Below are 26,168 nucleotides of genomic sequence, written 5' to 3'. Positions count from 1 at the left end.
TCTAGCTCTTCATGACTAGAACCTAGATCTGAGATCATCTAAAGGCTCAACCATGACAGTTCATCTCTAGCTCTTCATGACTAGAACATAGATCTGAGATCATCTAAAGGCTCCACCATGACAGTTCATCTCTAGCTCTTCATGACTAGAACCTAGATCTGAGATCATCTAAAGGCTCAACCATGACAGTTCATCTCTAGCTCTTCATGACTAGAACCTAGATCTGAGATCATCTAAAGGCTCAACCATGACAGTTCATCTCTAGCTCTTCATGACTAGAACATAGATCTGAGATCATCTAAAGGCTCCACCATGACAGTTCATCTCTAGCTCTTCATGACTAGAACCTAGATCTGTGATCATCTAAAGGCTCAACCATGACAGTTCATCTCTAGCTCTTCATGACTAGAACCTAGATCTGTGATCATCTAAAGGCTCTACCATGACAGTTCATCTCTAGCTCTTCATGACTAGAACGTAGATCTGCGATCATCTAAAGGCTCCACCATGACAGTTCATCTCTAGCTCTTCGTGTTGCCCTGCCCTCTGCTTGCTGGCACATTGCTGTACACCACCTCCTCCTGGCTCTAACGAGCAGATCAACCCGAACGCTGCTTGTTTACAAGAGCCTGACCTGTTGCCAGTAGCTGGCTGCAGATCTAGGTCTGAGCTGGATGAGCAGGAAATGACACAGAGTGCTGAAAGCTAAACCTGATCAAACAGCCAACTAGCTGAAAAAAATAATGTGCTAGCTTTGGCCAAATAGTGACACACTGACTATAAAAAGGAAAGCATTGAAGTTTTCCTCTGAGGGCCTGGGGTTTTGGGGGTTGAGTCATTCTCAGATAAGGCATAGAGGCAGATGTTTAAAACCAGTAAGGTCAAGAAAGATTGGCGACAGCCCACCCTGCCGGGAAAATTGGAAGGGCGGAGGTTTGATGTTTTTCGACTCCCATCTGGTCATGAATAGAATAGAATAGAATAGAATAAACCAGGTTGGAAGAGACCTTCGAGACCATCGTGTCCAACCTATCATCCAACACCACCCAAACAACTAAACCATGGCACCAAGCATCCTGTCAAGCCTCACCCTGAACACCCCCAGCGACGGCGACCCCACCACCTCCTCAGGCAGCCCATTCCAGTGGGCAATCACTCTCTGTGTAAAACTTCCTCCTAACCTCCAGCCTAAACCTCCCCTGGTGCAGCCTGAGACTGTGTCCTCTTGTTCTGGTACTGGTTGCCTGGGAGAAGAGACCAACCTCCGCCTCACTACAACCTCCCTTCAGGTAGTTGTAGAGAGCAATAAGGTCACCCCTGAGTCTTCTCCTCTCCAGACTAAGCAACCCCAGCTCCCTCAATCTCTCCTCACAGGGCTGTGCTCCAAGGCCCTCACCAACCTTGTTGCCCTTTTCTGGACACGCTCCAGCAAGTCAACCTCCTTCCTAAACTGAGGGGCCCAGAACTGGACACAGTACTCAAGGTGCGGCCTAACCAGTGCAGTGTACAGGGGCAGAATGACCTCCCTGCTCCTGCTGGCCACGCTGTTCCTGATGCAGGCCAGGATGCCATTGGCCCTCCTGGCTGCCTGGGCACACTGCAGGCTCATGTTCAGCCTACCATCAACCAGCACCCCCAGGTCCCTTTCCACCTGACTGCTCTCCAGCCACTCTGCCCCCAGCCTGTAGCTCTGCATGGGGTTGTTGTGGCCAATGTGCAGAACCCGGCATATGAACATACTTGAGATGCAGATACGGCCTGTAAATAAGCTCTCTTCTCCTGCTTCTGCACTTTTGGGTTGTTGTGGTGTTGTCTGGGTTTCTTTTAGTGTGTTTAATCCTTCTCCATCACGTTAATGTCCCAGTTTCCTCATGTCGCAGCGGGATGCTCGGGCTGCCTCCCTCCGCGGCTCGGTGTCAGCGCAGGTCACACTGTGTGACCAAGAGCGTGTCAGGCTGGGCATATGCAGTTAAAAAGTGTCTGAATAAATAAGTACCTGGCAGATAAGGGTCTGTTGAATGCAGTTCAGATGCTCCAGTCTGAGGGAGGGAAGGAAGGAGGGCAGGAGTGTTTGGTTTTGCAGGTTTTTGGCAAGCCAGGCTGTACGTGTCAGTTGCATTCCTTTCGCATTCTGCCTTTCCACGCAGTGCCCAGTGCGTGTTAAGAAGCCTTTGCATGCCTACAGCCCTGCTGATGACAGCTCCCTCAGATGCTTCTAGACATTTACCTGCAGCTCCAGTGCACAGCCTGTGTGTAATTCCTGTGCTCTTGTTGCCAGCAGGGGCAGTCATGGCAGACAAAACACAGTGTTGTCCTGGGCCTTTATTCCTCTGCCTTTCCTATTCTGGTTGCTTCCCACAGCCACAATTGCAGCTTTGTTGATCACTTCTGACGTCTGAAGCACCTGATGAGCAACTCCTCAGGCTTGAATCCACTCTCCAAAGCAACTGGATTAAGATTGTCTTCTTTCTTTGGGTTTCTTAAATATTTCTCTTTGCTACCAAATTGGTCTCAGGTGCCAGCTGTAGGAGATGTGCAGATCCAGAATCTTTTAGATGGCCTTGTTAATTTGCTTAGGAAATCAGTGTGTCTGATCTGGTACAGGGGCAGGGTCTTTGGTTTGATCCAAAGGCCTCAAAGGTTGGAATGCTCAGCAGGTTAATTTTCTGAAGGACATTGTGGCCTGTGTGAATTTTCCTTCTTTCTTTTTCAGTGCATCTTTCCTGAATTCACTTACCCTCATGATATTTTGTCAAGTGCATAGTTGTTGTCTGACACCCTGCTTGTCTCAATCACAGTGAGACATTTACAGTCATCACAGTGAGACATTTACAGTCATCACAGAGTTGAGAGATTTTCTTTCCTGACAGCTTATACTGTGAAGGGAGAGGGACAGAGGATGGCAACATTAATTAATGAGGAATGTGCAGCACTTTTTGTTACATTGCCATGTATTCTGCCCATCATAAAGCAAGTAGAATGGAATCTTAAGCCTCAAAGGGCTTTCTATTACAACCCTGTAAATCCCAGCTAAATCTGCAGGTTTCTGAGGACTTATTGTGCAGGTAGATTGGTTTAACTATAAGCTAATTTGTTTCCACTATTTGAACTAAAGATAGGGAATGGAATGGAATGGATAGCTAAAGATAGGGAATGGAATGGAATGGGATGGAATGGAATGGAATGGAATGGAATTAACCAGGTTGGAAAAGATCTCCAAGATCATCAAGTCCAGCCTATCATCCAACACTATCTAATAAAGTAAACAATGCCACCAAGCACCCCATCCAGGCTCTTCCTAAACACCTTCAGGGATGGTGACTCCACCACCTCCCTGGGCAGCACATTCCAATGGCCAATCTCTCTTTCTATGAAGAGCTGCTTCCTAACATCCAGCCTAAACCTCCCCTGGCACAGCTTGAGGCTGTGTCCTCTTGTTCTGGTGCTGGTTGCCTGGGAGAAGAGACCAACCTCCACCTGTCTGCAACCTCCCTTCAGGTAGCTGTAGGGAGCAAGAAGGTCTCCTCTGAGCCTCCTCTTCTCCAGGCTAAACAGCCCCAGCTCCACAAGGATGGGTGGCATGGCATTAGGTGTGCTTAGATGACAGAGAAAGAAGAACTTTTGTAATGAAAGGAAGAATTGCTGAGGGGAAGAAGAAAAATGTGACTTACACTCGGCTCTGGTGAGGCCACACCTCGAATGTTGTGTCCAGTTTTGGGCACCTCAATAGAAGAGAGATGTGGAGGTGCTGGAGCCAGGGCAGAGGAGGGCAAGGAAGCTGTGAAGGGCCTGGAGAATAAATCTTGTGAGGAGCAACTGAAGGAGCTGAGGATGGTTAGTTTGGAAAAGAGGAGGCTGAGGGGAGACCTCAGGGCTCTCTACAGCTCCCTCAGAGGAGGTTGTGGAGAGGTTGGTGCTGGTCTCTCCTCACAGGTAGTTAGTGACAGAAAAGAGGGAACAGCCTCAGGCTGCAGCAGGACAGCTTTAGACTGGACAGTAGGAAGAATTTTTTCCCATCAAGAGTGGTCAGGCCTTGGAATGTGCTGCCCAGGGAGGTGGTGGAGTCTCTAACCCTTGGATGTGTTTAAAGGTGGTTTGGATGTGGTGCTTGGGGCTATGGTTTAGGGGTGACCCTCGCAGAGTAGGGTCAAGGGTTGGACTTGGTGATCCTGAGGGTCTTTGCCAACCTGAATGTTTCTGTGATTCTGTGACAGGAGGCAAGCTGACCTAGCATAACATTAACTGAAAGTGGTTCCAAAGCTGAACTGTTGGCAGGGGCTGACATCAAAGTGTCTACTTCTGCTAAATCTTTCATTTTCCCTGAGCAGCATGAAGGTTCCATAACAGTAACTGAAACATTTGTTGTGCTTACAGTTTGCCTATGGTGTCCCTAACTTGACTCTGAAGGATATTGCTTGCAGTCAGATGCTCCTAGACCGCTTCATTATCTTCAGCAGCAGACGAGGTCTCCCTTCTGTGCACAAGGCCATGTGTGCCTTGTCCCAGGAAAGCCTACAGAGAGTGGAAGATGCCTTGTATGCAAATGTTGATTTCTTTAAGCTATTTCAGCTGGTAAGTATTAACACAATCTTTCTGCCTTATTGTTGTCAGTTTCTTTGTCTGGTATTTGATTGCCCTTCAAGAGTTTTCTCTGTAATACATCACCGATGTCCCAAGTGGTCTCTGCTTATTTCAACCTGCAAATGTGAAGTTCTGGATGTGGGCTTGCTAACCTACTGCCAGCAGGACACCAGACAGTTCTGAGTGTGCTTGTGGATGAAACAGATGAAACGAACAGCACAACAGAACTGAAGGATCCAAATGCAGTCTTGAAACCAGGGTCCTATGTGGAGCTACCACCTGGTCATTCCAGGCTGTGTAGCAAAACTTTGTGTGGCAAGAGCTACAGGGGCCCTGCTAAGGGGTCTGAAAATACTCCATACAACCTATCCTGTCTTTGCTGTGCTCAGCAAGACTGACTTTTGTGCTGAAGTCAAAGCAGCTTGAGGCAGGATAACCACATGAGCCTCTTAACGAATCAGCCAAGCAACCAACTTGCACTGGCTTGCAACACTCTTTCCATGAAAGCTTTTCCTCACCTCTGTTAATTTTCATTGCCCTTCTCTGTGCTGTTCCTGCTTCTGCTGTGGCCTTCTTGCCATATGTTAGAATAGAATAGAATACAATAGAATAGAATAGAATAGAATAGAGTAGAATAGAATAGAATAAACCAGGCTGGAAGAGACCTTCAAGATCATCGTGTCCAACCTATCACAGTATCACCAAGGTTGGAAGAGACCCCAAGGATCATCAAGTCCAACCTGTCACCACAGACCTCAGGACTAAACCATGGCACCAAGTGCCACATCCAATCCCCTCTTGAACACCTCCAGGGATGGTGATTCCACCACCTCCCTGGGCAGCACATCCCAATGATGAATGACTCTCTCAGTGAAGAACTTTCTCCTCACCTCCAGCCTAAACTTCCCCTGGTGCAGCTTGAGACTGTGTCCTCTTGTTCTGGTGCTGGTTGCTAGAGAGAAGAGACCAACCCCTTCCTGGCTACAACCACCTTTCAGGTAGTTGTAGAGGGCAATGAGGTCTCCCCTGAGCCTCCTCTCCTCCAGGCTAAGCAAGCCCAGCTCCCTCAGCCTCTCCTCACAGGGCTGTGCTCAAGGCCTCTCCCCAGCCTTGTTGCCCTTCTCTGGACACCTTCAAGTGTCTCGATGTCCTTCCTAAACTGAGGGGCCCAGAACTGGACACAGGACTCAAGGTGTGGCCTAACCAATGCAGAGTCCAGGGGCACAATGACCTCCCTGCTCCTGCTGGCCACACTATTCCTAATGCAGGCCAGGATGCCATTGGCCTTCTTGGCCACCTGGGCACACTGCTGGCTCATGTTTAGGCAGCTGTCAATCAGCACCCCCAGGTCCCTCTCTGTTTGGGAGCTCTCAGCCACTCTGACCCCATCCTGTAGCTCTGCATGGGGTTGCTGTGGCCAAAGTGCAGCCCCTGGCACTTGGACTTGTTGAATGCCATCCTGTTGGACTCTGCCCATCTGTCCAGTCAGTCAAGGTCCCTCTGCAGAGCCCTTGAGCCCTCTAACTGACCAACATCTGCTCCTAACTTGGTGTCATCTGCAAATTTGCTGATGACTGACTCAATGCCCTCGTCCAGATCATCAATGAAGATATTAAAGAGGATGGGGCCAGCACTGATCAGCTGTGTTCAGTATGAAATGATTATGGTATCTTAGATATTTGCTTGTTATTTATATTTCATGTGTAAAAGTAATAATATTCATTTTATATATGTATCTATATGTATATATATGATAGCACAGTGCTGGGTTGTGGTTTTTTTCTCTATTCTTTTCCTAATGTGTTTTTTGTTTCTCTAAACTCCATGTGTATTCCACACGCTTTAAGTTTAGAGCCCCAAGGCTAAGTGTGCCCCAGGGATCAGTGCTGGGCCCCGTGCTCTTTAACATCTTCATTGATGATCTGGATGAGGGCATTGAGTCCATCAGCAGCACGTTTGCTGATGACACCAAGCTGGGGGCAGGAGTTGATCTGCTGGAGAGTGGAGAGGCTCTGCAGAGGGACCTCGACAGGCTGGACAGATGGGCAGAGTCCAAGGGCAGGAGATTGAACACATCCAAGAGCCAGGTTCTGCACATTGGCCACAGCAACCCCATGCAGTGCTACAGGCTGGGGGCAGAATGACTGAGAACAGCCAGGTGGAGAGGGACCTGGGGGTGCTGGTCGATGGTAGGCTGAACATGAGCCTGCAGTGTGCCCAGGCAGCCAGGAGGGCCAATGGCATCCTGGCCTGCATCAGGAACAGTGTGGCCAGCAGGAGCAGGGAGGTCATTCTGCCCCTGGACACTGCACTGGTTAGGCCACACCTTGAGTCCTGTGTCCAGTTCTGGGCCCCTCAGTTTAGGAAGGAGGTTGACTTGCTGGAGCATGTCCAGAGAAGGGCAACAAAGTTGGTGAGGGATTTGGAGCACAGCCCTATGAGGAGAGGCTGAGGGAGCTGGGGTTGCTTAGCCTGGAGAGGAGGAGGCTCAGGTGAGATATTATTGCTCTGTACAACTACCTGGAGGGAGGTTGTAGACAGGCTGAGGTTGGTCTCTTCTCCCAGGCAACCAGCAGCAGAACAAGAGGACACAGTGTCAGGCTGCACCAGGGGAGGTTTAGGCTGGAGGTTAGGAGGAAGTTTTACACAGAGAGAGTGATTGCCCTTTGGAATGGGCTGCCCGAGGAGGTGGTGGGGTCGCCGTCGCTGGGGGTGTTCAGGGTGAGGCTTGACAGGATGCTTAGTTGCATGGTGTAGTTGATTAGGTGGTGTTGGATGATAGGTTGGACACGATGATCTCGAAGGTCTCTTCCAACCTGGTCTATTCTATTCTATTCTATTCTATTCTATTCTATTCTATTCTATTCTATTCTATCACTGCATGCATGTCTTGTGTGCTTGTTTCCCCTGTGCTCACCACTCTGCATTTTGCCACCATCAATTCCATTTGCCTGTTTCCACCTTTTAAACTGCACGTCACGGAACCACTGCGCTGTCGGTTTGCCACACACAGCAGACAGGAGGTATCGGCAGCCGCCGTAGTGCCGTGGGAGTTATCGAGCTGACTCTTGGGCCAGGGCAGTGCAGTGCTGTCATTAACTTCACATGGATTGTATTCAGCTTTGGGTTGCTCAACACCAGCAGCAGGGGATGCCAGAAGCTTCAATCGACCCGCTGGCCAAATTACTCTTTGATTGTTTGAGCACCGACAGTCACTCTGTGTGCCTGTGTGATTTGGCCTGATTAGAGCCTGAGGTCAGCTTTTACAAGCTGCTCTTTTCCATTTCTGAAAATAGACTCAAATATTTCCATAGAGTTGGTGCTTGCTAGAAGCAGAAAGGAATTAATGCCACAGTTCTGGATGAGGGCATTGAGTCCATCAGCAGTACGTTTGCAAACGACACCAAGCTGGGGGCAGGAGTTGATCTGCTGGAGGGTAGAGAGGCTCTGCAGAGGGACCTCGACAGGCTGGACAGATGGGCAGAGGCCAAGGGCAGGAGATTGAACACATCCCAGTGCCAGGTTCTGCACATTGGCCACAGCAACCCCAGGCAGAGCTACAGGCTGGGGTCAGAGTGCCTGGAGAGAGGTCAGGCAGAGAGGGACCTGGGGGGGCTGGTCGATGGTAAGCTGAACATGAGCCTGCAGTGTGCCCAGGCAGCCAGGAAGGCCAATGGCATCCTGGCCTGCATCAGGAACAGTGTGGCCAGCAGGAGCAGGGAGGTCATTCTGCACTGTACTCAGCACTGGTTAGGCCACACCTTGAGTCCTGTGTCCAGTTCTGGGCTCCTCAGTTTAGGAAAGATGTTGAGTTGCTGGAAGGTGTCCAGAGAAGGGCAACAAAGCTGGGGAGGGGTTTGGAGCACAGCCCTGTGAGGAGAGGCTGAGGGAGCTGGGGTTGCTTAGCCTGCAGAAGAGGAGGCTCAGGGGAGGTTTAGGCTGGATGTTAGGAAGAAGTACTTCCCAGAAAGAGAGATTGGCCATTGGGATGTGCTGCCCAGGGGGGGGGTGGAGTCACCATCACTGATGAAAGACTGAGTGTTCAGATGCAAGCTTATGTTGTGGTGTGTTACTACAAGATCTGTCTACCAAGACTTCTCCTGACTATTGGAAAGGCATCCATAGCCTGATTCCCTATGGGCTGCAATGTGCAGCCAGTTGTGGGGCAGAGGGTTTGTGTTTTCATGATGCCACAGTTTTGAGGAAGTGTTTTTAGAGGCTTGTCTCATAAGTATGACTGCCTAGCTATCTGCAAGTCCAGCTTTATATTTTGTGGTAATAGCAGGAAGAAACAGATGCCTGAGAAAGCCTCAAGAGCACTAAGTCCAAGCACGAGTGTGATTTTTAGGGCGCTGAAAGAGGGGGCTGCAGTGATGTAAGCAAAGTGATATGTGAGAGCACCCCATGGCATCACCTGGGTAAGAGGCCAGTGAGAGTGAAAGTGTTAAGTTCTGCTGGAAGGGCCACTTGCCCAGTCTGCAGGAGCTTGGAGAATAATGCTTTGTCAGACCTGACAGGCAGCTAGGAGCAGGCTGTCTCCAACGTCAGGGAATCATTCCAGGGTAATATGCTACCAGCTATTTGCTTTCATGGCAGATGGGGGGGAGCTTCTGCACCACCACCTTTGCTCAGTTCAGAAGTTACTAAGAGTCTGTACGTCTCACTGGCAGAACAGCCTCTCAGCTCCTCAGAAATCCCCACCCCTGCATTCTTCCTTCATTTTTTCCATCTTTAGGCAGGGTGGGCTTAGATCAGCAGAACGAATCACGAACTGTGTTTCCAGCGGCCTGTGACGTACCAGGACGAACACTTACCCACGCTGCTGTGTGAGCCTGCACACGGCTACTGGATTAGTGGCCCCACAAGCCAAGCCATCTGGGTTTTCTTCTCTCACTGTAACAGCTGTTTGCACATAGAAACTGTAAAACACTCCTCTGTATCTCTGGTCTATGCACAGCTTCCCACTGTGTTGGACAGGAACTCGCCGGGTGCCGACCTGAGAGCCTGGGGCAGGGTGCTGTCTAATGTCTCCCGAGCAGTGCAAAAAGTAAGTGGTCTAGTAGTGGATGACATCACTTTTCTGGGTGGCACAGAGTCCTCTTTTTGCTTGGCTCTTATTATAGTTCAGTTACCTGCTGTATCAGAAAGCAAGCAGACTTGTCTGGGAAGAGTTTATTCCTTAGCAATCCATTCGTCTCTCGTTACAAACCCAATGCAAACCTAAGCCTCAGCGGTTGCGAAGCATACTCTTGACTCCAGGAGAGACCTGAGAGAACAAGAACTGCAAATGCTGCCTGTGACCCAGACAGAGATAAAAGGCTGAGGTTCTGACTGCATCCATGCTTTTCCAGTCTGGCTGCAGCTGACACCTCACCAGACACTTGCCTCCTTTGAGGGTTGCAATTAACAGCCTTGTCTTGCCGCAGCTCGCCAGGAGGCCAAGCGTTCAGGACCTGTTGGCAGTTCTGCAGCCATTTGTACAAGGTGGAAGGCCAGAATCCCTGGGCCACTTGGTGAGCTCCCTGTCTGCTCTTTTCTGTGGCTACCCAGAAGGAGGAGGATCCAGAGTGCTTTCCTTCAACTGGTATGAAGATAACAACTACAAAGCTTTCCTGGGAATTGACTCAACAAGAAAGCAATCCACTTATGTTTATGATAACACAACCAGTAAGTTTTTCTACCAACTCCTAGAGAAACTCTAGACAGATGAAGCTTGTGTTGGAGTACCACTGCTGCCTTTATAAAATGTTCTTAAGAAATGGATTCTGATAATTTTAGATAAGTGAGATAATATTGCTTCACACTTGGCTCACAGCTGGAAGCAGAGAAGAGCAGGGGTTGAGAACCGACAGAAGCACACATTTACCTTCAACATGAAGGCATAAGTGTTGTCATCATCATCATCACTGAGACAGTTCCTCTGTCTTCTAATATATGCTCCTGATATCAGGGGGAAATAGATGCTCCTGAAGAAGGTTCAGGGAGGTACAGTGCTGCATTCTGGAAGTAATTTTCTCCAAGACAATTTATTTTCAGGTCTCCTGCCTTGATTGATGGCCTGGAGTACAGGGACTTCAAAATGTCTCTTTTGAGGTAATACTCAAATTGATGCATGGCAGCTGTCCCCTTTCCTGCACAGAAGCACAGCACAGTAATGGTCTGGAGCATAATTCAATCCCACACAGGAAGCATTTCAGGGTACCAGCTTTTGTTGCTTTGGTTTCTTCACTCTCCTTCCTGCTCTGGTCATGGGAGAGAATGCAAAGCAGAACCCGTGGTGCCTTTTCCACCATTCATTATTTTGCCTCTTGATTGTGCCTCCCTTCTGTTCACTCTCCAGTTTTTCTCTGCATTGAGACCACCAGCAAGCATTTTTTTCTGTACTAAGAGCCATGCTGTAGACAGCAGGACATTTCTGTGTCCCTCCTGCTATGACAGATGTGGTTCCATGGTTAAAAGTAGAGATGAGCATTACACTTGTAGAGAGATGCCTGCCTGCCTTTCACTGTGGTGGTGATGCTTGGCTCTGCTTCTCTCCAAACCCTTAGAAGACCTTTAAAAGGCCTGGTACTTCATTTCTTCAGCCAAGGAATGAAATAGTTGGAAGCTAATCAAGTAAACTTAATTACTTCAGTGTGCAAGAGTAAGATAGAAATGTTTATGTTGGAATGTTTAGTTCTAAATTGCTGTAGGATCCAGGTGTGAAAGGCCCTGGAGTGCCACACTGAAACCTGCTTGGATCTCCAGTCGGCTGCTTTATACCATGTGAGAATTAACCACTGTGTAACTCAAACCACAATACAGCCAGGAGAAAAGCAATCAGAGCTCACAACTGTTCAGTGAGATCTGAGCTCTCTAGTTCCCTTCTATTTGAGATACCTTATAAACAGCAGCAGCTTTCCCCACACTTAGCTTTATATATGTTCAGTCTTCCAATTTCCACGGTGTTTACTTTACAGCTCTGCTCTCTGCTTGGCAGCCTTTTCCATCTGTTTAGATGTTGTGCTCCTGAACTGCTGAAATGTGCTTAACCCACACAGGTCAAACACTGTCCATATTGCTAGAAATAAGCCCTGCAGGACATTAGGTGTGCCAGGATTTGGGTAAGGTTACATAAAGACTCTCTCTCTTTCTGTCTTTAGCACCCTTCTGTAATGCGTTGATCCAGAACTTGGAATCAGATCCTTTAACCAGAATAGCCTGGAGTGCTGTGAAGCCCCTGCTGATGGGAAAAGTTCTCTTTGCTCCTGATTCACCTGCTGTACAGCAAATCCTTAAAAATGTAAGAAGTTCTGAGGTACAAAAATGGGGATTTCTAAAAGCCTGAATTCTGCCCCTGTGCTCAGCACTGGTTAGGCCACACCTTGAGTCCTGTGTCCAGTTCTGGGCCCCTCAATTCAAGAGAGACGTTGAAGTAGTGGAAGGTGTCCAGAGAAGGGCAACAAAGCTGGGGAGGGGTTTGGAGCACAGCCCTGTGAGGAGAGGCTGAGGGAGCTGGGGTTGCTTAGCCTGGAGAAGAGGAGGCTCAGGGGAGACCTTCTTGCTGTCTACAGCTACCTGAAGGGAGGTTGTAGCCAGGTGGGGGCTGGTCGTTTTTCCCAGGCACCCAGCACCAGAACAAGAGGACACAGTCTCAAGCAGTGCCAGGGGAGGTTTAGGCTGGATGTTAGGAAGAAGCTCTTCACAGAAAGAGTAATTGGCCATTGGAATGTGCTGCCCAGGGAGGTGGTGGAGTCACCATCACTGGAGATGTTTAAGAGGAGCCTGGATGGGGTGCTTCGTGCCATGGTTTAGCTGATTACATAGTGTTGGACTCGATCATCTCTGAGGTCTTTTCCAACCTGGTTCATTCTAATTCTAAGAAACATCTCTGGGAAAGCGATGCCCCAGCTGCCTCAGCCTCATCAGATTTCCTTTCCAGAACTCCTTTTGTTCTGATGGTCATCACAGAAGGGACAATTACTTTTTGTTTGGAAAAAAAAAACAACCAGATCTTCACTGATTCCTCCCATCTTGGTCAACACTCTGCTTTATCCAGGCCAAGCAGCCCTTTGTTGGCAGGATTCCACGTTTGCACTGGTAACAATAGAGATGTTTACCCATGTGGCACAGAGGCAGGAATATCAGCAGTGCAATGCCAGTAAATAGTTATATGATGCAGCTATGAGGCTTGGTTAGGATGGGATGGAATGGGATGGGATGGAATGGAATGGGATGGGATGGGATGGAATGGAATGGAATGGAATGGAATGGAATGGAATGGAATGGAATGGAATGGAATGGAATGGAATGGGATAGACCAGACCAGACCAGGTTGGAAGAGATCTTTGAGATCATCCAGTCCAACCTATCATCCAACACTATCTAATCAACTAAACCATGGCACCAAGCACCCCATCCAGTCTCTTCCTAAACATCTCCAGGGATGGTGACTCCACCACCTCCCTGGGCAGCACATTCCAATGGCCAATCTCTCTCTCTGTGAAGAATTTCTTCCTAACCTCCAGCCTAAACCTCCCCTGGTGCAGCTTGAGACTGTGTCCTCTTGTTCTGGTTAGACTTACTGAGACCTAACGCTGCAGGATTCCAAACCAATGTCAACACCATGTTGCAACCATTAATAACTTTAATTTCATGAAGCAGGATTGAGCTTGGCCTCTTAGGCTGAGTGCCTGAATTTGGATGAAAGACATCTGAGCAGTTAAATTGAGGTCACCTGTGACCTAGGTGACCTCAGAAGCAGCAATTCGTTAGCTCTCAACACCCAAGTAAAGCACAGGACAGCTGCTTGTAGTTCACCCAGGAAAACAGAATATTGACAGCAGCCCAATATTTCAAATCTTAACTAATCTTAACTATTGTACTGTGTCCAGTTCTGGGCCCCTCAGTTTAGGAAGGACATCGAGACACTTGAAGGTGTCCAGAGAAGGGCAACAAGGCTGGGGAGAGGCCTTGAGCACAGCCCTGTGAGGAGAGGCTGAGGGAGCTGGGGTTGTTTAGCCTGGAGAAGAGAAGGATCAGGGGTGACCTCATTGCCCTCTACAACTACCTGAAAGGTGGTTGTAGACAGGAGGGGGTTGGTCTCCTCTCCCAGGCAACCAGCACCAGAACAAGGGGACACAGTCTCAAGCTGTGCCAGGGGAGGTTTAGACTCAAGGTGAGGAAAAAGTTCTTCACCGAGCGAGTCATTCGTCATTGGAATGTGCTGCCCAGGGAGGTGGTGGAGTTGCAGTCCCTGGAGGTGTTCAAGGGGAGATTGGACATGGCACTTGGTGCCATGGTCTAGTCGTGAGGTCTGTTGGGACAGGTTGGACTTGATGATCCTTGGGGTCTCTTCCAACCTTAGTTATACTGTGATACTGTGATAATACCTTAACTGTGAGACTCTGTCTTCTCAGAATCACAGAATCAACCAGGTTGGAAAAGACCTCAGAGATTATCAAGTGCAACCTATTACCTAATGCCTAACACCTCCTGACTAACTAAACCACGGCACCAAGTGCCACGACCAATCCTTTCCTGAACACCTCCAGGGATGGTGACTCCACCACCTCTCTGGGCAGCCCATCCCAATGGCCAATTACTCTTTCTGTGAAGGATTTCTTGCTAAGATCAAGCCTAAACTTCCCCCTGCACAGCTTGAGGCTGTGTCCTCTTGTTCTGCTGCTGGTTACCTGGGAGAAGAGACCAACCTCCTCCTGGCTACAACCTCCTTTCAGGTAGCTGTAAAGAGCAATTAGGTCTCCCCTGAGCCTCCTCTTCTCCATTCTTCAACTGCCTCACATTTATTCATCTAACCACATCATCATCTTTCTTTTGAGGTCCTAAGGGAGAGAAATAGTCGGGGAGGGGGAGAAGAGAGGGGGAAAAAATCAATCTACCTAAACCCTCAGTATTTAAAGGAATTGTAATTAACTGGGATTGATGTGCACCTTTCTTCCCTCCCCCCCTGCATATACAACTGAAATTGATCCTCTGTGACCTTGATTCCATTTTATGAATTCTCTTTTTCTGAGGATCATTAACATTTATGCTAGCTATTTTTTAAGAGTTTATGAAGTGTTGTGCTGGTTTGAGCCTTAACTGGGGCTTTAAAGCTCAGCTGGGGGGAAGGCTGAGAATCCCTCCCCTGTTTCCACCCCCCTCCTCTTCCCCAATAGAGGGGGGGGGAGGGGGGGAAAGGTAGGGAAGCAAATCCACCAAGAAATAATTTGGGTTTGGCTTGGAAAGAGAGAGGCAAAGAATTTTTCTTTAAACAGTGTATATATATATGTGTATATATATATATTTGTCTGTATATATATACATGTAGTTATACATATGTATACATATATGTGTGTTTATATATATAACAGTGACAGGCAGAGTTCACAGGGGTAAGGAATAAGGATGGATGGGAGTGGAACAGACCAAGTCAGTTTCCCAGGCGGGAATACCTGAGCAAAGCCTTCAGCACTGTCCCGCAGCACAGCCTGGTCTCCAGGCTGCTGACACATGGGTTTGATGGGTGACCACTAGATGGATACAGAACTGGCTTGATGGCTGCACCCAAAGAGTGGCTGTCCATGGGTCCATCTCCCAGTGGAGGCCAGGGACAAGCAGAGTCCCTCAGGGATCAGTCCTGGGACCAGGCTTGTTCAACACCTTTGTGGGTGCCAGGGACAGTGGCATTGAGTGCACCCTCAGCAAGTTTGCTGATGACACCAAGCTGTGTGGTGCAGCAGACAGGCTGGAGGGAAGGGATCCATCCAGAGAGACCTGGACAGGCTGGAGAGGTGGGCACAAGCCACCCTCATGAGGTTCAACAAGACCAAGTGCAGGGTCCTGCATCTGGGTCGAGGCAATCCCAGGCACAAATCCAGGCTGGGCAGGGACTGGCTGGAAAGCAGCCCTGAGGAGAGAGACTTGGGGGTGCTGGGGGAGGAGAAGCTCAACAGGAGCTCTCAGTGTGCACTTGCAGCCTGGAAAGCCAATCAGATCCTGGGCTGCATGAGGAGAAGTGTGGCCAGCAGGTCAAGGGAGGTGATTCTCCCCCTCTACTCAGCTCTGGTGAGACCCCACCTGGAGCACTGAGTCCAGTTCTAGAGCCCCTATTCCAAGAGGGATCTGGAGGTGCTGGAAGATGTCCAGAGAAGGGCCACGAGGATGAGCAGAGGGCTGGAGCTGCTCTGCTGTGAGGACAGACTGAAGGAGTTGGGGCTGTTCAGTCTGGAGAAGAGAAGGCTCCAAGGTGACCTCATTGTGGCCTTCCAGTATCTGAAGGGGGCTCCAAGAAGGCTGGGGAGGGACTGCTCAGGATGTCAGGGAGTGATAGGACTGGGGGGAATGGAATGAAGCTGGAGGTGGGGAGATTGAGGCTGGAGGTGAGGAGGAAGTTCTTCCCCATGAGAGTGGTGAAGCCCTGGAATGGGTTGTCCAGGGAGGTGGTTGGGGTGCTGCCCTGGAGGTGTTTAAGCCCAGGCTGGCTGAGGCTCTGGCCAGGCTGATCTAGTGTGGGGTGTCCCTGCCCATGGCAGGGGGGTTGGAACTGGATGATCCTTGTGGTCCCTTCCAACCCTGACTGATACTATGATACTACTATGAAAACACCCTCCAAGGAGGGCAAAACCTCTCACAAGCCTTCCCCCCCTCTTTTCAGGCCAGGCGTAGCCCACCACAAGTGTGAAGGTAAAACCGGTAACATTCGTAAGTCGTCACGCCACTGAGTGGCTGCATCACAAATTCTGAGCCATCTAACGCTCCTCTCCCCTGTTCTATTCCTCAGGCAAACTCCACTTTTGAGGAACTTGAACGCCTCAGAGTGTTGACCAAAGCTTGGGAAGAATTAGGACCTCAGCTGTGGTACTTCTTCCAGAACAGCCTGCAGATGAATATGATCCGGGTAGGGAACTCGGCGGGGCTCCTCAGCAAGAGCAGCCTTTCACCAGCCTCTGTTTTTAAGGGAGAAGAGAATTGACTCCAAGTGTTTGGCTGGCAGCACAGCCTTGGCAGCAAGCAATTTGCAGTCTTTAAGACTGTTGGATTGGTTGCTGGGCTCTTACTTTGAACACCAGTCCTAAATGCATTACCTCATCCCGGTGTCAAAACCTCAGACCGGGAGGCTCTTTAGAATCTGACAAACAGCTTCTCAGTAGAGGCAGCAGTCACAGCTTTCCTCTCTCTGCAAAATGTCTTTCAAGAGCAGACAACTTTGTATTATCAATTCTATATTATTGGGCTCTGTACAGGCAAACAACACAGCAGGGTCAGGGGTTTGATGGGCCCAGATAACTGCTTATATCCGTGTCCCTTAGAACTGACCTTGGTCAGCTGCAAGTAATGTCTGTAGTTCAAGTTTAAAAAGCAGTTCATGCTAGAGAAAATATTGGGGGATTTCTGCTCTGTTCTGTAGCAGGTGAGACATCTGTCACATTTATTCTCTTGCTTATATGGAAACAATGCAGTAAATAGTCAAGGGTGGATTTCTTTTCACCCGCTCTTCAGCTCCCACCTCTGGCTCAGCTGTGTAATTACCCACTGATACAATCAAACCCTGAGCGTATCTTAGGGCATCTGAAGAGCATCCTTGCAGTGAAGCTGCCAAGCAGTCAGCTCTTGGCTGGGACAGCAGCACTCTGAGCTGGGTTAGGAACTGGCTGAAGAGCTGAGCACATAGAGGGTGGTGAATGGTGCCACAGCCAGCTGGCAGCCGGGCACCAGTGGTGTGCCCCAAGGATCAGTGCTGGGCCCCATCCTGTTCAACATCTTTATTGATGATTTGGATGAGAGGATTGAGTCCATCATCAGTAAATTTGCAGATGACATCAAGCTGGGGACAGGAGTTGATCTGGCAGAGAGTAGGAGAGCTCTCCAGAGGGACCTTGGCAGGCTGGGCAGATGGGCAGAGTCTAAGGGCATGAGATTGAACACATCCAAGTGCCAGGTTCTACACACTGGCCCCAACAACCCCAGGCAGTGCTACAGGCTGGGGTCAGAGTGGCTGGAGAGCAGCCAGGCAGAGAGGGACCTTGGGATACTGGTTGATAGTAGGCTGAACATGAGCCAGCAGTGTGCCCAGATGGCCAAGAAGGCCACTGGCATCCTGGCCTGCATCAGGAACAGTGTGGCCAGCTGGAGCAGGGAGATCATTCTCCCCCTGTACTCAGCACTGGTCAGACCACAGCTTGAGTCCTGTGTCCAGTTCTGGGCCCCTCAGTTTAGGAAAGATGTGGAGATGCTGGAAGGTGTCCAGAGAAGGGCAACAAAGCTGGGGAGGGGTTTGGAGCACAGCCCTGTGAGGAGAGGCTGAGGGAGCTGGGGTTGCTTAGCCTGGAGAAGAGGAGGCTCAAGGGAGACCTTATTGCTCTCTACAAATCCCTGAAGGGAGGCTGTATCCAGGTGGGGGTTGGTCTCTTCTCCCAGGCAACCAGCACCAGAACAAGAGGACACAGTCTCAATCTGTGCCAGGGGAGGTTTAGGCTGGATGTTAGGAAGAAGCTCTTCACAGAGAGAGTAATTGCCCATTGGAATGTGCTGCCCAGGGAGGTGGTGGAGTCACCATCACTGGAGGTGTTTAGGAGGAGACTGGATGGGGTGCTTGGTGCCATGGGTTAGTTGATTAGATAGTGTTGGATGATGGGTTGGACTCAATGATCTCAAAGGTCTCTTCCAACCTGGTTAATTCTATTCCATTCTTAGGACTCTCTGAAGCACCCTACAGTGAGGAACTTCTTGAACAGCCAGCTAGGTACTGAAGGCTTAACTGCTGAGCACATAATCAACTTCCTCCACAATGGGTCTCCAGGAAGCCGTGAGAAGGGAATGGCAGACTTCGACTGGCGGAATGTCTTCAGAGCTGCAGACCAGGCTCTGCGTTTGCTCAGCCAGTACCTGGAGGTAAGGTTCAGCCCTGCTGCTGCTGGGAATGCTTGCAGCAGGTCAGGAAGTACCTGGGATCTGTGCCAACAGACAATAAGGTTAAAATCAGCAGACTTCTTCATTTGTTTCCATTTTAATCTCAGCCCTAAAAGCATGCTTTTAAATCAGGCAGCATTGTGAGAGCATGGGTGCTTATGGTTGTGGGGGGGAAAAAACCAGACCCTTCAGATTTATGATCCCCAAACACTCCATTCCAAATGTTGCTGGAATGTCTGAACACACTTTGCTGCCAAGAGGTAGCAATGGGCTCAATGGGCTTTTGTTTGTAAGCACTAATTGCTGGCAGGCCACTAATTGCAGCAAGACCAGGACCAGAGGAGCTAATAATCCATTGCTAATAATCCTCCTTCAGGTTTTTAAACACCTGATCAAAATGTCATTGAACCCCAGATGGGGAGATCCTGCTGGTTCTGTAGCTCCTTCAAGCTGCAGCAGGGGAAGTTTAGGCTGGAGGTGAGGAGAAAGTTCTTCCCAGAGAGAGTTGTTAGCCCTTGGAATGGGCTGCCCAGGGAGGTGGTGGAGTCACTGTCCCTGGAGGTGTTGAAGAGGGGATTGGATGTGGCACTTGGTGCCATGGTTTAGTAGTCAGGAGGTGTTGGGAGGCAGGTTGGACTTGATGATCTTTGAGGTCTTTTCTAACCTTGTTGATTCTATGATTCTGGCAAAGTGCCTGGAAGCTGTACCACTCTCCTCTAGGGCGTTGTGTTTTAAGTGGGCTCTCTGAGGCTTTTTGAGAGCCACAAGGTAGAAAATAAGGTGAAGGCTTGCTGTATAGAGTTAAAAAAAAAAAGTAGTAAAAGTCTAGGTTAAAACATCAAGACATTGTGAAAGGAGTTTGGAAGATGCTTTGAGTAAGGAGTTACTTTCATATGGGCAATCAAATTTACTGATTAATTAGTCAGACTCAGTCTGAGTCCAGTGCAAAAGAGTTTTGTGGGTTTGTTTTGTTTTGATAGTAGGCTGAACATGAGCCAGCAGTGTGCCAAGGTGGCCAAGAGGGCCAATGGCATCCTGGCCTGGATCAGGAGCAGTGTGGCCAGCAGGAGCAGGGAGGTCATTCTGCCCCTGTACTCAGCGCTGGTTAAGCCACAGCTTGAGTCCTGTGTCCAGTTCTGGGCCCCTCAGTTTAGGAAGGATGTGGAGATGCTGGAAGGTGTCCAGAGAAGGGCAGCAAAGCTGGGGAGGAGTTTGGAGCACAGCCCTATGAGGAGAGGCTGTGGGAGCTGGGGTTGCTTAGCCTGGAGAAGAGGAGGACACAATCTCAAGCTGTGCCAGGGGAGGCTTAGGCTGGATGTTAGGAAGAAGTTCTTCATAGAAAGAGTGATTGGCCATTTGATTGTGCTGCCCAGGGAGGTGGTGGAGTCACCATCCCTGGAGGTGTTTAGGAAGAGCCTGGATGGGGTGCTTGGTGCCATGGTTTAGCTGATCAGATGGTGTTGGATGATGGGTTGGACTCGATGATCTCAAAGATCTCTGGTTAATTCTGTTCTAAGTACTGCATCCATTCCTTCCCACACCAGGAGGTTTGTGTGTGTGTAGCTGGGTCTGAGATGGAGTGGGTTGCTCCGTTAGATATAAGAAATACCAACTCCCCTTTGTAAGCTCATGTGCCCAGGAGCCTGCAGTGTTGCAGATTAACTGTGAGAGTTTAAAAACCTGTTGTTGTTGGCAGCAATATTAACACAGCAGCTGCCATGTGAGAGTCAAGGTCTTCATAGAGATCAGCTGCGTCTCACAAGCATACCTGAGCAAAAAGCAAACAGTGAATGGGTACATGACCTAAGCCTCAAGCTCTCAGAGAACATTTAAGCTGATCGGCAACACAGCATTTATTCCTCCTTATTCCCATCCATCCTCCGCAAGAAGGCAGAAACTGAGAGTTTATCTGAGAGGAAACAATGAAGGCAGTGCCGGAACAATCGCAGTATCAAGGCAGTTGCTGTACCTGGCAACAGTTCTTTGTGTCCTGAAGTGTTCTTTGTAGCGATCTCATTCTGTTAAGTTCGCTGTTTACACTTCGTTAGCATTTTAGAACGTTTTCACCCAGCCTCAGGCACAATGGGAACAAAGAGCTCCCTTCTGGGGACAGCCTAGTCCTTATCACAGTCTGCAATGAGGAGAGGTGTGCTGCCAGCAACGACCTTTGGAGGCTGCTGCAGGTAAAGAGAGAAGAGGAGAGGTTCAGAGAGGAGAGGTTCGGAGAGGAGAGGAGAGGTTCGGAGAGGAGAGGAGAGGTTCGGAGAGGAGAGGTTCGGAGAGGAGAGGTTCGGAGAGGAGAGGTTCGGAGAGGAGAGGTTCGGAGAGGAGAGGTTCGGAGAGGAGAGGTTCGGAGAGGAGAGGTTCGGAGAGGAGAGGAGAGGAGAGGAGAGGAGAGGAGAGGAGAGGAGAGGAGAGGAGAGGAGAGGAGAGGAGAGGAGAGGAGAGGAGGAGACCTTCAAGATCATTGTGTCCAACCTATCATCCAACACCGCCTAATCAACTGAACCATGCAACCAAGCACCCTTCCAAGTCTCCTCCTGAACACCTCCAGGGATGGTGACTCCACCACCTCCCCGGGCAGCCCATTCCAATGGGCAATCACTCTCAATAGCGAGGCCATTTATTACATAAATAAAGTGGATGGATCAGAAGGGGAGAGAGAAAATAGAGAGAGGGAGAGAGAGAAGACAGAGAGAGAGAAGGGGAATTATATTACCACACCTCTCACCCCCCCAAGACAGTTTGAGTCTGTGGAGGAAAGGTGCTGCAGGAGATGCTGAGTCTGTAGAGAAACGGTGCTGGGGCTTTGGCTGGAGAAGAGATGTGGTCCTCTGGGCAGCCTCTTCAGCTCCATGAGTTGCAGCAGGTGGATCTTAGGACACGGAGAGAGGGTTCAGTCTGCTTCTTCCAGGCTCCACGGCCTCTTTTCTCCGGAGCAGCATTGTCCCAGGCTTTTCCTTCTCTCCTGCTTTCCTTCTCAGTGGCATTGTCCTTCTCCTGTGTTTTCCTTCATCCGTGTTTTCGGTTCTCCGTTTTTCTTTTCCCAAGCCAGTAGTGGCTCAAGTCTTTTGTACAGTTTTTAGTCCTTAGGTATGTGTCCAAGTATTGTCCCTCAGGAATTCAGGGGCCAGGAAATCATCCTCAGGTAAATATCCAGGTATCGTTCCCCAGGAAATCTTTCTGTGCATTCCTCTGTGTTTGGGCAGGGATCTGGATGGGGGGGGAGGGGGCTCCACCTCCTCCTTCCCCATCTACATGCCCCCACACTCATTACACATCAGGAAACAGGTGGGGAATCCATTGTCTCACCCTTTCCAGGGTACTTGATGGGTGGAGATTATCTTGTCTTATGCATCTTCCCGAAGGTGGCCTTGGTCCATTGTTGTGAGGCCAGCTGTGGTCCAGTGAGCAAGGTTATCTTTGCACCTTCCAGTGGCTCTGCCCAACACACATCAGCTATTGTCTGGGCAAGCAGCAAGTGATTTTATCTTTGTTGGGTCACACAAGGAGAGACAAGTAGTCTCTCACACCCTGTCATACTAAAACAGAAACAGCAGCACTTACTGCACTCGCTCGAGTTCTCCCTTGTCCAGAGGGACATTTCTTGAGCTTGGAGGAGACCATCCTTAAGCACCAGGACTAAGCTGCTGTCAGGATTATTCCATCCACTCACACTGACCACAGCAATGCTAAATCTGTTTGCAGTTCGTCTCAGGGAGAATGATGTTTCTGAGCTTGTCTTGATGCTGCTGTGTATTTTCAATTTGCCCCGACAATTAGTCTAAGATGAGGAAGCTTTCAGGAAGGATAAGAAGGTAATTTCTTTTCATAGAATCAACAAGGTAGGAAAAGACCTCAAAGATCATCAAGTCCAACCTGTCACGACAGACCTCATGCCTACTAGACCATGGCACCAAGTGCCATGTCCTATCCCCTCTTGAACACCTCCAGGGACAGTGACTTCACCACCTCCCTGGGCAGAGCATTCCAACGGCTAACAACTCCCTCAGTGAAGAACTTTCTCCTCCCCTCCAGCCTAAACTTCCCCTGGCGCAGCTTGAGACTGTGTCCTCTTGTTCTGGTGCTGGTTACCTGAGAGAAGAGACCAACCCCCTCCTGGCTACAACCACCCTTCAGGTAGTTGTTATTAATTTTCAGCCTAAGCTCTTAAAGCTGGAAACAGCAACTATTTCAGATGAAGCTGCGGAGGAAGGCACATTATGCCCAGATACTGAATCTGGTCCCAGCATGTGGATGAGTTTCCCCTCCTTCAGGATGAAGACAAAAGCCAAGGCGTTAGCCAGGCCTTAGCCACAGAAGCTCCTTCCCCTTTGTGTTTTCAACCAGTGATGTTTTTTGCCTCTTACTAGAATATAGAATAAACCAGGTTGGAAGAGACCTTCGAGATCATCGTGTCCAACCTATCATCCAACACTACCCAATCAACTAACCCATGGCACCAAGCATCCTGTCAAGCCTTGCCCTGAACACCCCCAGCGATGGCGACCCCACCACCTCCTCATGCAGCCCATTCCAATGGGCAATCACTCTCTCTGTGTAAAACTTCCTCCTAACCTCCAGCCTAAACCTCCCCTGACGCAGCCTGAGACTGTGCCCTCTTGTTCTGGTAGTGGTTGCCTGGGAGAAGAGACCAACCTCCGCCTCACTACAACCCCCCCTTCAGGTAGTTGTAGAGAGCAATAAGGTCACCCCTGAGTCTCCTCCTCTCCAGACTAAGCAACCCCAGCTCCCTCAATCTCTCCTCATAGGGCTGTGCTCCAAGCCCCTCACCAACCTTGTTGCCCTTTTCTGGACACGCTCCAGCAAGTCAACATCCTTCCTAAACTGAGGGGCCCAGAACTGGACACAGGACTCGAGGTGCGGCCTAACCAGTGCAGTGTACAGGGGCAGAATGACCTCCCTGCTCCTGCTAGTTTACTACTACTAGTTTCTCCCCGTGAAATTTTTCCCTTTGTGCTTACTTGTAGTGCTTGAACTTGGATAAATTCGAAGGGTATCTCGATGAAGCTCAGCTGACTCATCAAGCCCTGCACCTGCTGGAGGAAAACAAGTTTTGGGCTGGTGTGGTTTTTCCAGACATAGAGCCTACAAGCAGCAGTCTTCCACCACATGTGAAATACAAGATCCGGATGGACATAGATGCAGTGGAGAAAACGAACAAAATCAAGGACAGGTGAGTGGTGGTTCCTCCTCTTTTCTGGCCTCTCACCCCACGAATATGAGAGACAGAAGGATATGAAGACCTGTGTTTGTGGTGGTTTAAGCCTTAACTGGGAGTTAAGAGCTCAGATGGGGGCAAGGCTGAGAATCCCTCCCCCTGCTCTCCCCTCCTCCCTCCCAACAGAGAGGGGCAAAAGGAAAAAGAGGAAAGGAGCAAATCCACCAAACAATGATTTGGAGTCGGCTTGGAAGGAGAGAGGGAAAGAGTTTTCTTTAAACAGTGTATATATACAACAATAACAGCTGAGGTTCACAAGGGCAAGGAGCAAGGATGGATGGGAGGGGGACAAAGAAGAATACAAAACCAGTCTCTCTCTGAAGAGGCGCAGAGGCAGCAGGGGGAAGGATCAGACCTGACCACATGGCAGGGGAGCAGGAAGGCAGCCACAGTAGCTCTCATCCAGGAGAGGCAGGAGCCTAAGCAGGCCTAATGACTGCAATGTCCTGCTTTGTCACACCCTAGCTGGCAGGGAGGGGGGACTGGAACAGATTCCCTTTCCCAGGGGGGAAAATGCCCTGCAGGGAGGGCAAAGCCCCCTCAAGCCCTCCCCCCCCCCCGTTTGGTTTCTTTTCAGAATGGGCGTTAACCCACCAGAGTGTTGCATACATTGTGACAGCTTTAGGCTATGCCTTTAAAGCTAGCTGCAGATTTTATTCAAGCAGGAGAGGGAAGAAGTACAAACAAATCCACAGTTGGGTGTAAGAGGGAAAACAGGAGATGATTCCAGACCAGCTTCATAGGTCAGATGAGTGGGATGCATTTTTCTAACGATCTCACACTCCACTTCCATTCCATCTTTCTCTGCTGGCACGTCTGCTTGGCTGGAGAGACCCTCCCTTATCAGCTAGCGTTGAGATAAACAATACTGCCTTCCTAACAATGCTTTTGAGCTAACTAAAAATCTCTCTAACACTCTCTTTTTCTCCTTTCTTCTCATTAACCAGAGGAAAAAGGGGAGGGAGAGGTTGGGGGGCGGGGAGCGAGGCAGTGTCCTCCTGGGCAAGGAGGATTTCCATGCTGTTTTCTCTCTGTAAGTACCTGTGTTTGTACATATTCAATGCATTCCAGTGTAGCTTTGTAAATACAGTTTCCATTTGCTTCCCTGACTGAGCTTTTTGCTAATGTGGGTGGGTTAAACCATCACATACCTGCATGATACTCAGCTTCACTCACCAAGCAGTTAATACGCAGCGTGGTTCAGAATCCATCTCCAGTTATCAGATGCTGACACAAGTGGTATCTCTCCTGCTGACAGCTAGGCCAGACAGTGGGTAGGTGCATGGATACATGGCAAAGGGAATGGCTGTGCTCAGAATCCTGCTCGAGTTCCTAGGTGGCTTCATCACTAGGAGAGGCAGACAAAGGAAGTCCTATGTGGATTGTGACCCAGCTTTCTTCCACCTGAGCAGCAGAACCTCTCTGCTGTTCTTCCTCAAGTCCCCTTCACTTAAAGGGAGAGCAGAAATGTCTCCCCTAAAGCCACTCCATCCCCAAATGATGTCCATGTGGATTTTCTTTTGAGGTACTGGGATCCTGGTCCAAGAGCTGATCCCGTGGATGATTTACGTTATATCTGGGGAGGCTTTGCGTATCTTCAAGACATGATTGAGCACGGGATTATAAAGACTCAGACCAACACTGAAGCTCCAGTGGGCATTTATCTGCAGCAAATGCCATATCCATGTTTTGTGGATGATGTGTGAGTAAAAGAAGTTTGTCTTCATTCTGATGAATACTTGGGTTGCTGACTGCTTTAAGACTCTCAGGCACCTAAATGTAGTCTAGCCTAAGGGTACCTATGCAAGATCAGGAGCTGAGACATAACTGGGTGAGTGTGTTCTTATCAGAACCCAGGCTTCAGAAGAGTCCAGCCCTATAATGAACACAAGACACTGCCTCCTTAAAAACCAGCTCTTTTCTTCCAGTTTTGCATATCACAATTTAAAGAAAGAGACTTTTTTGCCTTGCTTTTCCAGGCAGTGATAATAACCTGACCTAAACCTTCACACTGGTTGCAGACAAGAATTCATTTTCAGCAGGGCACCTCAGCTGTAATGCTTTGATCCCTAGCAGTGTCAGCCCTAGAACTACTCCAGTGATTCCTCAGGACCCAGAAAAACTGTGGTCTTTTAAAAAGTGTATCCAACTAAAACTAAGCCTTGTGCTGCAGGGTGTCCAGAGAAGGGCAACAAAGCTGGGGAGGGGTCTGGAGCACAGCCCTGTGAGGAGAGGCTGAGGGAGCTGGGGTTGCTTAGCCTGCAGAAGAGGAGGCTCAGGGGAGACCTTAGTGCTCTCTACAACTCCCTGAAGGGAGGTTGTAGGCAGGTGGGGGGTTGGTCTCTTCTCCCAGGCAACCAGCACCAGAAGAAGAGGACACAGTCTCCAGCTGTGCCAGGGGAGGTTTAGGCTGGATGTTAGGAAGAAGTTCTTCCCAGAAAGAGTCACTGGC

General features: G+C 49.4%; 1 protein-coding gene across 1 annotated transcript in view; it reads left to right on the top strand.

Moving 5' to 3' along the window:
- Nucleotides 1-26,168, top strand: part of LOC104300449 (retinal-specific phospholipid-transporting ATPase ABCA4) — a 101,826-nt gene that overhangs the window by 21,663 nt on the left and 53,995 nt on the right. Inside the window, exons 6-13 of the mRNA XM_054164988.1 lie at nt 4,375-4,572; nt 9,539-9,628; nt 10,008-10,248; nt 11,724-11,863; nt 16,346-16,462; nt 18,259-18,456; nt 23,466-23,671; nt 25,242-25,418. Coding sequence (XP_054020963.1) covers nt 4,375-4,572; nt 9,539-9,628; nt 10,008-10,248; nt 11,724-11,863; nt 16,346-16,462; nt 18,259-18,456; nt 23,466-23,671; nt 25,242-25,418 — 1,367 coding nt within the window. The remainder of the gene's footprint in view (nt 1-4,374; nt 4,573-9,538; nt 9,629-10,007; nt 10,249-11,723; nt 11,864-16,345; nt 16,463-18,258; nt 18,457-23,465; nt 23,672-25,241; nt 25,419-26,168) is intronic.

The sequence above is a fragment of the Dryobates pubescens genome, chromosome 11 (genome assembly GCF_014839835.1).
Source record: "Dryobates pubescens isolate bDryPub1 chromosome 11, bDryPub1.pri, whole genome shotgun sequence".
Lineage (NCBI taxonomy): Eukaryota > Metazoa > Chordata > Aves > Piciformes > Picidae > Dryobates > Dryobates pubescens.
Note: the sequence above shows the minus strand (reverse complement) of the source record. Positions and strands in the feature narration are given on the sequence as shown.